The sequence below is a fragment of the Zootermopsis nevadensis genome, unplaced genomic scaffold (genome assembly GCF_977971745.1).
Source record: "Zootermopsis nevadensis isolate Lab colony 2312 unplaced genomic scaffold, Znev_1.0 Znev_ptg000030l, whole genome shotgun sequence".
Classification (NCBI taxonomy): Eukaryota; Metazoa; Arthropoda; class Insecta; order Blattodea; family Termopsidae; genus Zootermopsis; species Zootermopsis nevadensis.
The window spans coordinates 11,206,940-11,222,053 of NW_028259162.1; the positions used below are offsets into that span (position 1 = coordinate 11,206,940).

Consider the following 15,114-nt stretch of genomic DNA (forward strand, 5'->3'; position numbering starts at 1 on the left):
TGTTATATATAATAAAACAGATACAACAAACAATAGTGAGACAAAAGAGTAATGCTTCAACATCCTACGATAGGTTTTATTACAAAAACAATGCAAAAACCTAAAAATTCTGAATTTCAAAGAAAGATATCTGTGTGCACGTTGTAAACAGCGCCCTGGAAATGCATTAAGGGGTTGGAAGATACGCTAGTCTTTCAAAATCATTGCATACTCGCTCCATACTACGGGCAATATAAACCGAACGCTTAAAATAAAATAAATGGATGACGTTCAATACAATTACAACACTACGTCTGGGGAAAGGATAATAGCGCGTTTCATTCAAACGGTAGGGAGTCAGTGTTTTTTAATTACGTATTACTCATTCACGAAGCACACAATTCGAAACATAACGGCTAGTTGATTTTTCATTTAGCTTGTATTCTTCTCCGATTGATCCAAGAATTTACAATCCAAGGATATTCAATTACAAAGGCTCCTGTATTCTATAATTCGTTTCGCGCCGCTTTTGTCCGTTCTTTCCAAATACTGCCATCTGAACAAAGTGTAGTATTATGTAACTTTCCGTTCTACATTCAACTCAAAGGTTTCACTGGCGCCCTCTAGAAATTCTCGCAAAACGTGTCAAATCAGAGTAAACCTCTTACATGAAAATCCACTTACCAAGAATATACACTCATACCCGATCTTGCGTTATATTATGCAAATGTAATTCAAATGTTGCAGGTGGGATAAAACGCTTTAAATAAAATAAAACCTTAGAAAGAGGACCTGGGCGACAGTAACAATACGACATCTCGAAACACTTAAAGAAACACGAACGTTTAAATGTACTGACGAGAAAACTTTCAGCTACTATTTTTTGGCGAATTCACATCCTACTGGAGTGCCTATTACAGTCTCTTTGTCCGTCTGCCCATCCGTACGTACAAACTAACTCGAAAACGGCATGATGATGAAATTTAATGAAATTCGATATATGGAAGTTTCACGAAAATTTTTCGAACATTTACATCTTTGTTTAAATCGGCAAACAATAATTTGCACATTAGGACCTGCATGCGTTTCTGGGTCTGGCTGATTAGAGGTGTCAGCGCCCTGACAAAATTATTTTCTTGAAAGTTTTATACAAATCAACTAACTATTTCCACTTCTGGTGATAAAAATCTTGAACCAGTTATCTCCTGGACCGTGGACTACGTCTGTCAGGTTACGGTGGAGGTTAATACGAGCGACGTTGGCTGCAGAACTTTATAAAACGAGTTTTGTTTTGAGTGAACAAAGTTCCTTGCACGAAGTTCTAACAGAACAGTAACTGTTGTCTCTCAATACTTTGAACAAGTAGACAATTGTTTCTTAAAAATGTTGCAGTGTACATCTGAACGACACAGAGCCCCAAAACTCTTTCTGAGAGGGTAATTTTAAGTTCGAAACAATAAAACACACAGAATTACCCCTCCGAGGAAGACCATGGCAGAGCAACACGAAGTCACGATTAGTTGGCCGCGGTTCGAAGACGGTTTGCGTTGAAAGCCTTCGTACATTCCCAACGAGAAATGTCACACATACGTGCGGGTAACCGCTTCAAACGTTTAATCCCGAAACATTTCTGGCGCTTTTACCTTCACCAAATATCAAATAGAGACACGCAGGCGCATTTCAAATTCCACGCACGCAGCTTGCAAATCAGGCCGGTGGTTTTGCGATTTTCTTCAGTCACCCTGACAAATAATCGTATAAACTTCAAATAAGTCAACATCGCTGTCATCCGCGTCTTTCTAATCCATCATACACAATAAACATGGCACCTGACACTGTACGCATATATTATGTATGTCGTTGACGAAGTTTCGTTCATAAAGGACGAAACTAGATTCGTCCGTATTAATGTTGAAACAGTGTCAAGAAAATCTACGGCCACTTTCTCGCCAATTTCCATACACAGGATGCTGTATAAAGTAAGTTGTCGGCTTGTCGAAATAAACAGGTGAAATACCCCAGATTCAGCACCCTTAGAGAATATATCTCCTCTTTAATCCTGTGCGCATCGTAATATTCATTATCTGAGGATCTCAGGAGCGGCAGAGGAAAATGGTGGTGGGGGGACGACGCAGAATCGATCGTGCGTCGAAGTTGGTTGTTAGAGGAGGCTGCGGGCAAGAAGGTCGATGCACGCGTAGCACACGTACGTGGTCTGCCAGAGGCGAGGGCGAAGCACCACGTAATCCAATTGAAGATCGGGTTCACTTGCTGGAAGTTTCAAATCAACCAGACTTCGAATAAAACATAATTTGGTTCAATAAAGTAATGGAACTTCTGAACTGAACTGGCTTAGGATAAGCAATGTTCTATCTGCGGGAATATGAAACTTCGGATATCATAACAAGAAACGTCCAGATGACTTGTAGTAATGTTTGCTTCTAGACGAACAATTAAGTAGTCTTGGACCCGACCAGTTACTTAGTATGTTGTAATATTAGCTCATATCAATTTTGAGAATGGAGCACATGATGATGCTCTGTGATCTATTATTGTATCGCTCAATATATATAACGCCTGGTCTTGTAGAAACCAAAGATTCGATCCCTGACACTATTCAGTGCAATTTCTTTTAGTTAAATTTCACAATCATAAAGATAACAGGCTACATCAGAGTAGTGTACAGTAGTGGACTCTTGTAAACACGGCAAAGAAACTTTATATTCCACAGAAGGCGGAGATATCTTGACCTACAGAGCGACTATCAGTTTCTCAAGAAGGTTTATGCTCCATTTCGATCATCAGATGTGGCTTCCAATCAGCCTCCTTACGTGTTCTGTGAGGAGAGCTTGCCACATTCATAATCTTTTCTTCGCAAGTCGTTCATGCTACATATCTGGTGCAACTCAAGATCCCCGAGTTACTACATATTAAAATACCGTCTCATATTTCTGTTTTAATTATTGTTCTTGGCCGGTCATGACATCAGCACGCAACTACTGGACCTATATTTCAGAAGATGTGATGGTAAACTGAAGAAATGAATATCTTCCACCGATTAATGGGGCGTTTATACGTGCGGTGTTCTTCAGCCAGCTTTTCTCTAGTGGGATATGTTCACCTGTAGTCATAACAGCTTGTCTTTAATTCGAACACACAATCTATCTACGGTACTACAAGCTCTATATTGCACACAGTACATGATTTTAGCTGTACTAAGCTTCCCATTATTACGAAAGTCAAAATCGCATAGCAGCCGCCACAAAACCAACCACTGGACCCGTATCATACGCCAGAGGCACACAACCATTGATCATTATCAATTTAGATTTAGTTGTTGGTGTTTTTTACGCATTGGCATAGGGGAAGAACACTTTACGAGCCCGACCATGCATTCTCTCCGTCTTTCTTCATACTGTTACAAGTGACCTTGGATCACAATGCTACATTGACTTTGGTTCATATTGTCGAAGCAATGCCATCAAATCGCATTGTTACATGTCGTCGGACCTTGGATACCACCGTTATTATTTATACTATTGTTATTCTCGTGGTTGTTGATGAGATGCAAAAAACGCCTTTGGAATTTTAGTGCACTCCAAAGAGTTTCATACACAACAAGTTATTCATAAATAAAATCAAAATATAGCACGCTCTTAATTGTTGATACAGTATGTGCTCATTGCGTTCATCATACAAAAGTTCCTCGCTGTTTCATTGCTGGTTTTTGGATCTTGTTGCTGTTAAAATACCGTTCCGTCAATTTCATGAGCGTGTGTCAATAAAATACATGTGACCTGCAGTACCACACGATAGGCACCGACATATCGTTCCCATTTTTACTTTTTTAGAGACCAGTCACTCAGGATCATTCTCGTGTCCTACCCACACAAAAACCGCAGAACACGGTCTGCTGGTTGTATTTCTCAAGCGTCTCTTCAGATGGCGTTTGTGGGCATGTTACGGTTTTCATCAGAAGGCGTTCGTGAACCCATAGAAGGTTCTTCCTTATTTTCGACAGTGATTCATCTAATATTGAACAGATCATTTCTACAAAGATGCGTTTATTACATATGGCCAGTGAGGTAGAAGCGATAAAATGTAGTAACACCATTAAACGGAACCCTCCTTAATATTCGTTCAGTTACTCAAGAAATTCCCCACCTTTTATAAAACCCAAAAGGTTCATTACCCTGTTCACGTAAGCCCTCCATTGGCTCCTATCCTGAGTCAGGAATATCCAATCAACATCCACTGCAATCCATTTTTTCTTTAAAGATCCATTTTAATAGTAGCCTACCATCTACGCCTAGACACATATCTCTGCGTGCTACATTACCCGCCCAACGCATCCCAGTCGCTTTCATTAGCCTTATAATATTCGGTGAACCGTAAAAGTTACGAATCTCCAGATAAGAAATTTTCTGCAGCCTCCTGCCACTTAATCCCTGGTAGGCCCAAATATTCTTCTCAACATCCGGTTCTCAAACTGTATCATTACTTTAACGTCAGAGGACAAAGTTCACGCTTATACGGAACAAGAGGTAAAATTGTGTTATTTTATGTTTTCGCCTCTAGAAATCATATGGAATAAAATGTACAATATATAACTAATGAAAATTAAATGATGTTATATGCGCATAAATGGCAGAGAAAGACTAGGTTTAATTTGTTTTACGAAACACCCGATTTAAAAGCAAACATTTTCTATGTGGGACACACAAAACAGCCTATATAAATTATAGAAGCAGATTCTCACCCTTAGATAAGACATCGAAATAAAATCATAATCGTCTACAGAGGACTTCACTAATCCGCAACCACCTGCTCATTATTATGACGGATCCTGATCTATAAAGTTAGTTAATTATTTACGACTCTAAATAAAATTCTGTAGTTCTAGTTCAATTCCACTACAGTTAAGTCTCAATAATACATGTCGAGGGCTGTATTTTACTATGGCAGTGAACTAAAATCAATTCACTGTTAAACAAAATACGACAAGTCTTACTTGTTTTGCATGGAACTACACAAAGTACTAGACTGACATGTCATTGTATTCATAAGAACCGGCTAAAATATTAGGCGCCAATAAACATTTACCTACTAAATACGCTTGAAATCCTTTAAATCTGGTACGTACACAGATCATTCTGTGCATTTGCAAACAAGGATCTGCTATAATGGAGCATTCTATAGTATATATTGACACTACACATATACTAAATAGAAGACCTATGTACAATATCCAAAAGGACAATAGTATTTTGGTAGGGAACTGAAATTCTATATAGCATATGTTATTTAAAAGAATGTTATTCCAGAACAAAATCAATTCTAAGCTCAGGCCTATACAATTTTAGATTATAACCTGTCTGTTATATTGAAGTAAAATATCGTTTAATATTACAGATTACATATTATAAATTTAAGAGAGAGGTTTATGGAAGGGGTTATAATAAATACTGATATTGAATCATCCCAGGTAACGCCGTCAATTTGATATATACTTGAATATGGAGTATTTTTAATCAAAATATAGGCTATTAAAGGAATTTTCTCCGAAGTAATTTAACGCCAGAAGCCGGACGTTTCTGCATACCAACCCTGGAGCTGGTTATTCCGAAACGTTCTAGGCATAAATGGACCGATTATAATGTGTTTCGCGATAAAATGTACGGTGACTCCGTGGATATCTTAGTAACTCATTATTCGTAATGAGTTTTAATCGCATTGCCTTTGCTCGCCTCCGAATAAACACTGTGGTATAGGCCTAATGAATCAGAGGAATAACATATAGCAGAGAAACAACTGCTACAGATCAATCCATCTGTCTGTGAAAACCAAAGCTTCATCACCACAGGAGACGCAATGGTCATACCTCACGCTCTGCTGATACAGTGTAAGGCAAAAGTCATCTCTGCATAAGGTTACAAGCGGGTAATATCCTACAGTCGAAGCAATTTCGAACAGCCTTCTATCACTGGCAGATTATATATATTTCATTGCTGTGGTGTTCATGGTATTCATTCGTGACTTGCAAACTTTGGCGAAATTGTGTTTTAAAAGGAGAATAATACATTTACAATCCATTTGTGATATGTAAGAAAATGTACACAGAAGAAATTACACGTTATTAATTTACTTCTCCAAGTAAGCGGTTAATAAACGACTCTACACTAAAATTTTACGGAGCACTTAAGTTAGTGCTTTCGTAGAGTACGAGAAAACACAGGTTTCTCACACAGCTGTTTCAGTAAGCTGAATTCCGACGAAAACAAATACCAATAACGGGGACTAGTAATAATTCCAGCATCTTAATTTTATAAACTCAGTAACCAAAAATAAAACTGATATGGCCTCGTGACACACAAACGTATGGACTGTTCGACCGCACCTTCAACCTTGACTGGTTGACCAAGATGCGACACTGAATGGACGGGACAAGCCTGGTAGTAGCTGTAACCCGCTTAACAGTAGTGAAGGAGAAAATGCCTTACCAGCACGGTGTTCTATAAAGTTTATGAGTTCCAAAGCGACACAGTCTAATAAGACGACGGCAGAAACTCGTTGCAGGCAATGAAATATGGACAACTAGTACTGATCATACAACATATTGACACGTGGAATACGAAAGAAACATTCATCTTTAACGTACATGAACGTTTTGGCGCTGTTGAAGCGAAAAGTTACAAAAATGTATTTATTATCTTCACCATGCATGTAACAACTCGAGAATTGGTGACCGACTGTTCATAAAATTTTAAATTTTACTAAATTTGTCGACGCACTCCAATTCTGGTTAAAATCAGACACCATTAACTAACACTTTACAAAAACCTACTTGCCTTTCTGCCCATAACTACAATAACTCGAAAACTTTTCACGCATGAAATTTTCATGTATAAATTCTTACTCATACTTAGGGTTGAGATAATTTGCGTGATCTATTCTGACCCTTACGCAGGCCCTAGGTGACAGTGCCCTAGTACCAAGGCATGAGAATTGCTCCCTGACAAATGTCAAATGTCTTAAATTAAAATTACGTTTACAAGATGTCGGAAACTAACTCTCTTCGTTATCAGGTGCAGAACGAGGAAGGAGAGTACTGTTAAACGATGCTGGCTCCTACTGCAGGACCAGAAACGATATAAACATAATTCTAGACAATGGGCAGTGCCAACGAAACATCGTTACCTTTTATGTAGGCCTATAGTACTAGACTGGCTCTTCAATAAACACATAGCAGAATTGCAATACTTATTTAGAACTTTCGGGAGTATTAAAGTCTTATCACAACGAAAATTAAATTTTACACCTCAAAACAAGGGAATAATTGCTAGAATATTTCTGGATTAACTTCCGAAATTTTTAGAAATGGTAAAGTTTATATGAAGAATCTCAATATAATTCCTTTGTTAATTGTAGATTCAACAGGTTACAGATTCCGACAATGTAGTGCAAGACGGTACCAGCTACTTTACGAGACAGGCAAAGGGCCAAGGGATATCACACAACGAGGCTTATTTTACTTTAAGCGGGGCGTATCTAGTAGGAGTTTAGGGGGCAAGATGTGTATTTTAAAACTCCTCCCACATTGATTCCAAACTCACATTTACGCCTTGCATTCTGTTTTCAAAAATAAAACTCTGACTTTCGAATCTCGGATGCATAACCTCACAGATAAGACGACATTACTTAATTCATTTAACAGCGTGCAGTCCTCATGTGAAAAGTGATTTAACTCACTTGCAACAATGTTAAAGTTATAGCACGAATATTTTGCTTCCCATAATAATTCGCGGTTCAGAGACAGCAATGCACACAGCTCCCACCTGTTAGCCAACGTCGAAACTAGGTGGAGATAACGTCAAGAAATGGAATCTATGCTCAAAAATTACACTTTCTGCAATGATAATTACCTGTTCCTGCACACATTAAAAAATCTTTTCAAACTCACTGTTTACACGAGTTTTATTCATGTAGGATAGCATCACATTCGTGTGAAAAATTAAGGAGCTCAGATGAATAAGTTCTCGACCCACTGCAGAACGCGAAATGACAATAATGTTGTTTACATAAATTAGTAAGTATTAAGCTAACTATGGATGTTTTTAATAAAATAATATCCACATATCTGGCTATCATACCTCGATTAAATTAGCAGTACCACACCAGATTAGAACCACTTAACGTTCACAGTGAAATATTAATATTCTATCTGCAGGATTTGTATACGTTCAATTTAATGACTCTGTCAGCAGCTCAGACTATATGGCGTCGAATTATACGATAATTAGTGAATAATGACTTGAAAAAGATACGAAAGGCAGCGGTAGTGGACACATATGGCTCTATTAGGCACATTTGCCTGAAGGGACTGACAAAGTCTACGAAAATCATGTAAAGACAAGCGGTCTCTGGGTCGTCAATCAAAACCTGGGATCCCCGAAGTACGAAGCATCAGAGCCACTAAACCGCGACATTTGGGGATATTTTACGTTTTAAAATTCTAACACAGCAGATTGTAAGAAGGTAACACATACAATTTCATTATGACCACTTCAAAAGCTCGTCGGGAATAAGTATAAATAAGCAGTTCCTATAAAAGACGATTTCAGTAGAATAAAACTTGACTTACGCACAGCTAACTACAAGAGGCGACCTAATCTACAATAAAAAATATACTGCTAATACACAGTACGTTTCTTTCCTACAGACAGACGCAGAGAAGTAATACCCAAAGAAGGATTGTCAGATATTCAGTTACATACAAACGTGAGCCCTGAATAATAAAAACTATTAGCTAAGCTACGCTAAGTTAAAAACACAGCATTCTGATATAAAAGTAGTTTTCATTGAGATTAGGTGGTGGAACATCAACCTGCAATGCCGACTGAGTCAAACCAGGTTCCTCGTTCCAACAGCATTCACCAGATAGCATTCTGTCTGTATTTGGAGCATTTGAGAGAGTTTCAGGATTACCAACTGTGTGTCGCAATATCGCATTCTGAAAATCAATACAAGCGTTCATACCACGGCGTGCAGATGGCAGAGGTAAGCTGGTTGCAGCATCAAGTTTGTTTACGGTTCTGGCCCGTATCCGAATCTTACAATGTAGCCCATGCGCTTATGCGGAATATTTGCAGGTAAGTATACTTGCCAACAGCGACAAAATTAATATTCAATAACGGAAGTAAACACCGTTTGTTCATTCGACACAAAGTTGTCTAATCTACGTAGTTGGCATAACGTCGTTAAATCACCTAAGAAATGAGAATAGACTAAAAACACAATCAATAAAGCTAAGATGAATCTTAAACTAAACATTTAATTATATCACTTACAGCAAGAATAAATTAAAGTAACCGGAACACAATTCAATGTTACGTTACATTAAAATAGAGTGGATTTGTGGTTATCTAGATTCTGATAAGTGGGGGCAGTGAACTCAGCTGCAACGGCAATAAACAAATATCGTGTCAATTTTTGGTACTTCTAATTCGCTTTGTTTTCTAGTTTTCACCACGAAACGCGTACCTGTTGAATGCCCCCCCCCCCCCCCTCCGATTTCACCAAGAACGTTCTAAAAAACACAAAGCTGAATGAACCCCAAATGAAACAAGCCTAGATACTGAAATGGCGCTGACTCCGCAACAAATGTAATGGTCACAAAGTCATTACTTGGTATTTTGGATGAGGCGCTAATAATCTACGACAGCTTTGTTGTTGGCTCGCCATCCTATTCTGGTCACCGAAGTATTCATTTATAGAGCCGAGCGAGTCACTGGAAATCATGATATGTTGCTTGTTGCTTATCTCTTATTTTATTAAGCAATGCCTTCTGTACTACACTGGTCACATAACGAAAAACGAAAAGTGGCCGTGGTCTGTTTTAAGACGCTGGCTCGAGATTTACCTGGAGGAACAGAGGACATGAACGAAAAACATCGGTTAAAGTAGTCGGCATTGTGGCCAAGAATCCAATCCTGTACCACATAAATACAAAATACAAGTAAGAAAGTAAGACGAAGACTGTCTTCTGGGATGTTGCATCCTGGAGGTCTGTAGAAATTGACGAACGTTTCAGAGAAACTTACTGCCTTCATCACCAGAGCGATAATTAATGCCCTCGCGATGAAAGCAGTAAACACCTCTGAAACGTCGGTAAACTTATACCAGACTACAAGTCGCAACATCACAGAAGAATATCTTCATACTTGTGGCCGTGAGAACCTGAAATCTCACCAAGAGTACGTAAATTTCGCTGTCAGGCAAAGTTGGCAGAAGAGGGTCTTAAGTGGGGTAGAACAGTTTGTGGGCCTGCGATGTGGACATGCCGTGGGTTAAATCAGCACAGAGAACAATTTAATCATTTTGTACGAGTGAGAACGGAGAAAGAAATTATCTTGGCATACGTCCACAAAATTCTCTTGACGCAAGTATGGAAGCCTCGGCTTGGCCAGCCAAATTCAAAGCGCATGAGCAAGGTTAGACCACAAAAGCTCCCGCAATGTTTAAGTTACTCATTGGGTCGTAACGAGGCTCCCGACGATCCAGGAATTACAATTGAGAGACACGGGGCAATGGTAGTTGAGTATCAGCAACCGGTACAAGGAATAAAGAGTTGCCAGATTTTTAATTTTATTAACAAGACAAAAATTCTTGACTCCCATAACTTCTATGCCTTTAGGATTTATGCCCAAATTCTCAAGTCGTAAAGAAACTCTCTGTTTTAGCGTTCCAGACTTGGTCCATCGTGTTTATGAAGGAGCAAATTTCATTCTACAAAACCCTATTAATACTTTTGAGCACATAGGTAGTACAAGATGCCCCCCCCCCCCCCCCATTGAGATTTCCACATTTCACCGCCGAAAACTATAAACATATACTACATGAACACATAACCTGCTTTAGCATTGCACCCAGCGTGATTAGTCTGTAGCACCAGCCCAGAATGCAATGTGAGAGGGGAATATGATAAAAATATATCTGGAGTTGGTCAATGGGAGAAACATTGGATTATTGGATTCAGAAGCAATCCATCATAGTGGTGGTGAGTGCAAAACTGTTTTATGCTGTACGGGGCTGTAAAAAGTGCGAAACACATGGCGCATGATTTACGATTATAGCTATATAACTCAGGTTACAGTACTTTTTTATATATATAAATTTCGCTTATTGATGTGCTGTGCCTTCAATCAATTGTATGAATTAGGCCCATATTTCATCTTCTTGTTTCGCATATGATGTCTGAAATTGATCTCCATGCCTCTGTAAAAAGAAACACTTCTTCCATTCTGTAGTTCACAGAAGAAAGTTGTACAGTATCTCCACATTCACAGCTCATGAACTTAACAAATTCCAATATTAATAACTTGAAGACATATTGAATTCCTTTCTGCCTTACACATTACGTAAAGTGTAAATTTTCACGCAGATTCGAATAACATATTTTTTTCTAAGCAAGCTCTTTGCGATATATCTAAAACGTCGGAGAAATTTTATCAGACTACACGGTGCTACAACCCAAAAGACAGCCATATTTGTACTCACAGCCGTCAGAACCTCAAATCCTACACATTAAAGTACGTCCAGGAGTTAATAGTCACTAACCCCTCCTCCCCCAACGACTTTGCCAGATGTTCAATTGAACCGAAAACGTCGAAAAGCGAAGTCTTGCAGCGGTCTGGATCTGGGACGCTCCGACAAACAACAGGTAAAAGTCGTCTTATTGTGGCAGTGAAATAATGTTCGAAAATAAAAAATGGAACTGGCAATATGTCTGGTTCGAATGTCGACGACAGCTCTGGTCCAGGAGGGATCACCAAATGGCAACTCTACTGGTGATCTGGACTTGAAAAATGACACAGTTAGCAATCCGAATGTATCACGAAAATAAATATTACGTTATTTACTGTGACAGACTTCTTTACAGTAGCTGCAACAGTCTGAAGTTGATGGCAGACGTTGGGAAAATGCTTTCAAAGAGACAAAAATAAATGAGAGCTACAGAACGTCTTATATTCTGCATTTGGTTTCTGCGCAGCCTTCTTCTTAAATAACAGACGGTGAGAACATAAAAAGCTTTAGACAGAAAACATGGAAAACCTAGGAGTTGATGAAAGGATAATATTAAAATATGCGTTAAAGAAACTGGGTGAGGATGTGTCCTGAAGAAGGGATCGTGGCTAAACAATGGTATCTTCGAATTTTAAAATTGAGAGAATTTCTTGATTACTTGAACTACTAGTAGCTTCTCTAGGACTCTGCTCCATGAACTTTAAAATGCATTGTGATAACGGAGGTTTTTGTAATAATGATATTAACAGACTAGTAAAAATAAAATTAAAATTGCCTTTAACTTCGGTTCTAATTTTATAAAGAACCTGACGCTAGATCGAAGCATGAATTGCATTTATGTCACTTCAGAGAAGAATGTGAAAACCGCGAAGTAAATTAAATGTAATTAAACATTTTGAAGCTCAGTAAGTATGTTGTTTATGTTATTACACAAAAATACTAAGTCTGTCTTACTGGGAAAGGTACATCATTTAAATCCATGATAGTCAATCTTGTCGCAAAACCGTCAGCATATTCGTGGATGGGTGGGATCAACTCTTCCCAAAGCCCATAAAATGAAGATACAACATAAAAGGCGCAGAATTAAATAAATGTCGCAATCGAGACTCGACCCCTCGATCTATACATCACCGCAAAAAGTAAGAGTTAAAAGTCCTCGAACTTGAAGCTGGCAAAAAGTACGTCTAACATGTCAGTCAACATCTATCACAAGGTACAACATCCCAGTAAACAACCAGATTCATTCTCGTTTTGAGAACACAACGTCTCGCGCTTTTTAATTTGTTTGTATCCGGCTTCAACGAGAAATATGCACGGCTCGAAGTTCTTCGTTTCAGAAATAAACAGCAGAAGTTCATTTGCTTTTGCGTCAAAAGACAATACAAAATGAGTAGGTACAATACGAAACTAACTAGAGAGATAGAGATTGTACTACTGCAGAATACACACTCCTACTTTTAATCAAACCCTCTGAAGCCTGATCAATAGTAGTTCCTTTATTTAAAGCAGATTATCAAGCAGTGATTTAAGTATCATTACTCACAAAGGCAACAGCCTGTATCGTCAAAGTTTAAAGCTGAAGGGTCAACATTTGTTTGTATCGGCATGCACATTAACATCTGGTAACCCAAAGTTCATCTAAAAATCATTTAAAAATTCAGATCCAACCACAATGGAAAAACAATGCGTATATATTACAAATTCCAAATGGTTAATATTACTTAAATAAATAATGGCTCTTTGTTCTGAAAATCATATGAAACACATCAATACACCCTGTGGGTAAAAAGTTATTAAACCTTAAAGCCAAAATGGTTAAGACTCCACTTAAGATTCAACAGCCCCAAAAACACTGTAACCATTCGTCTTGTTAATTAACAGATATGTCAGTACTGAGAGAAATTTAAAAATTAAAATCACGTACTTAAAAACAGTTCTGGCTACTTTGTCGCTTATTCGCGTGGTCTTATACGAACAACAAGGGCACATCAGGGTTATGGTGTGACCGGATACCACAATCGGCACTCTATGATGGAGACGGGGATGGTTCCCGAAACGTTGGTCTCTTCGTGTAACCAACTAACGCGGCCGATTACCCGAGAAGATTTTATCAAGTTTAGTTGCCGCAAAAGCTTCAAAAAGTAATCATCAACCTACTCCAAAAGCAACCTACATCACGACATAAGTTACAGAACAGCAGCGATTAGGATGTGAGCACACGTGAAACAGATTTCTTCTCTTTGTGTTATTCGGCAGATTTAAATTCAGTTAACATTTCATATGAGTTTCTTGAATAACAGTTGAGATTTATCCAAACATTTTATTACAATTGCTCAAAAAAGTATTAACGTAAAAATAAAAGACGTCAGTTTGTTTATATTTAATTTACAATGGGGCGAAATAAAGTGAAAGATTTATAGGCAGGCAGCTTCCCCAGGGCTTACCTTTACTCAGAAAAGGATTCTACGAAACAGAAGCTGTAGAAGTGATGAGCGTTTGCGTACTCACCTGAAACAAACCGAGAAACATAAAATGTAATTTATGCTTAACTACAAGAGTATAAAAAGTTATACAGTTCCTTTCAATATACTATCGAGGTATCGATTCTTACCCGGAAATACAATTAAACGTGTTTGAATTGTTTTCATAAGAATTAAAGAGGAAATGTGTTTGCATTGCTGTCTCTGGTCTAATTGAAATAGTCTTTAATGGCGCAGATCACTAACAACCGTAAAACCAATACGGAAGTTACTTCTGATTTCTTTAGTTTTAAGAGATTTAATACACCTCTGCATCGTTTCTGAAAAGTTTCATTTCGGTACATACCTCTTCTGGGGCCCACCCAGCCTCCTATCCAACGGGTACCGGGGTCCTTTCCCGGGGGTAAAGCACGGCCGGGGCGTGAAGCTGACCACTCACCTCATCTAGTGCCGAGGTCAAGAAATAGTAGGAGCTATACCTCCGTTCCCCTCCAACGCCTACATGGCGTATAGTGGGACAGTTTTATTTTCTTACCTACTTCTTCCGCAAGCAAAAACGCGTGTAGGCTTCACACAGAACAGCCGGGACTGTTATTTAACCTCAACCAAAATTGGAATTTGTCGTCTATTTTTTTGCAAAACTCTCCGAATATACAATTTCGTGAACCCCGTTCAACGGTATTCGCGCCGTCTGTGATCTTGTATAGACAAAATCAAACCGTCCAACATTTTAGAATAAGGGCCTACTTCTCTCGCCAAAACTGCCCGATTACTTGTAAACGATAAAAAGTGCTTACAGACACAGACAGACAGATATACATCCTAATTATGTGTTCGATTTACCCACCCCGCACAAGAACACATAAAATATCTTAATCCTGTATTTTCTACGTTCATCTCCAGCTGAGCAAAAGAGCAGTACGGCATGGCTTGTTTTGTGAGACATGATAAATGCGTCCTCTGTCACTCCACACACAACAGAAAGCAAACCTTGTCGAGGGAGGGCTGTCATGACGCACTGCGTGACGCTTCGATTCGCCTAGTTTAACAGCAGCTTTAACAACAGATTTAC

General features: G+C 38.6%; 1 protein-coding gene across 2 annotated transcripts in view; it reads right to left on the reverse strand.

Annotated features, from left to right (window-relative positions):
• LOC147872132 (uncharacterized) overlaps positions 1–15,114 on the reverse strand; it is a 331,170-nt gene that overhangs the window by 179,473 nt on the left and 136,583 nt on the right. The window contains exon 3 of one of the 2 annotated variants that reach the window (XM_087358979.1): positions 13,917–14,070. The exons of the other annotated variant lie outside the window; for it this stretch is intronic. Within the exon in view, the coding sequence (XP_087215105.1) occupies positions 14,009–14,070 (62 nt within the window). The 3' untranslated portion in view covers positions 13,917–14,008. Of the gene's footprint in view, positions 1–13,916; positions 14,071–15,114 lie in introns of those variants that run through there. 2 annotated transcript variants of the gene reach the window in all.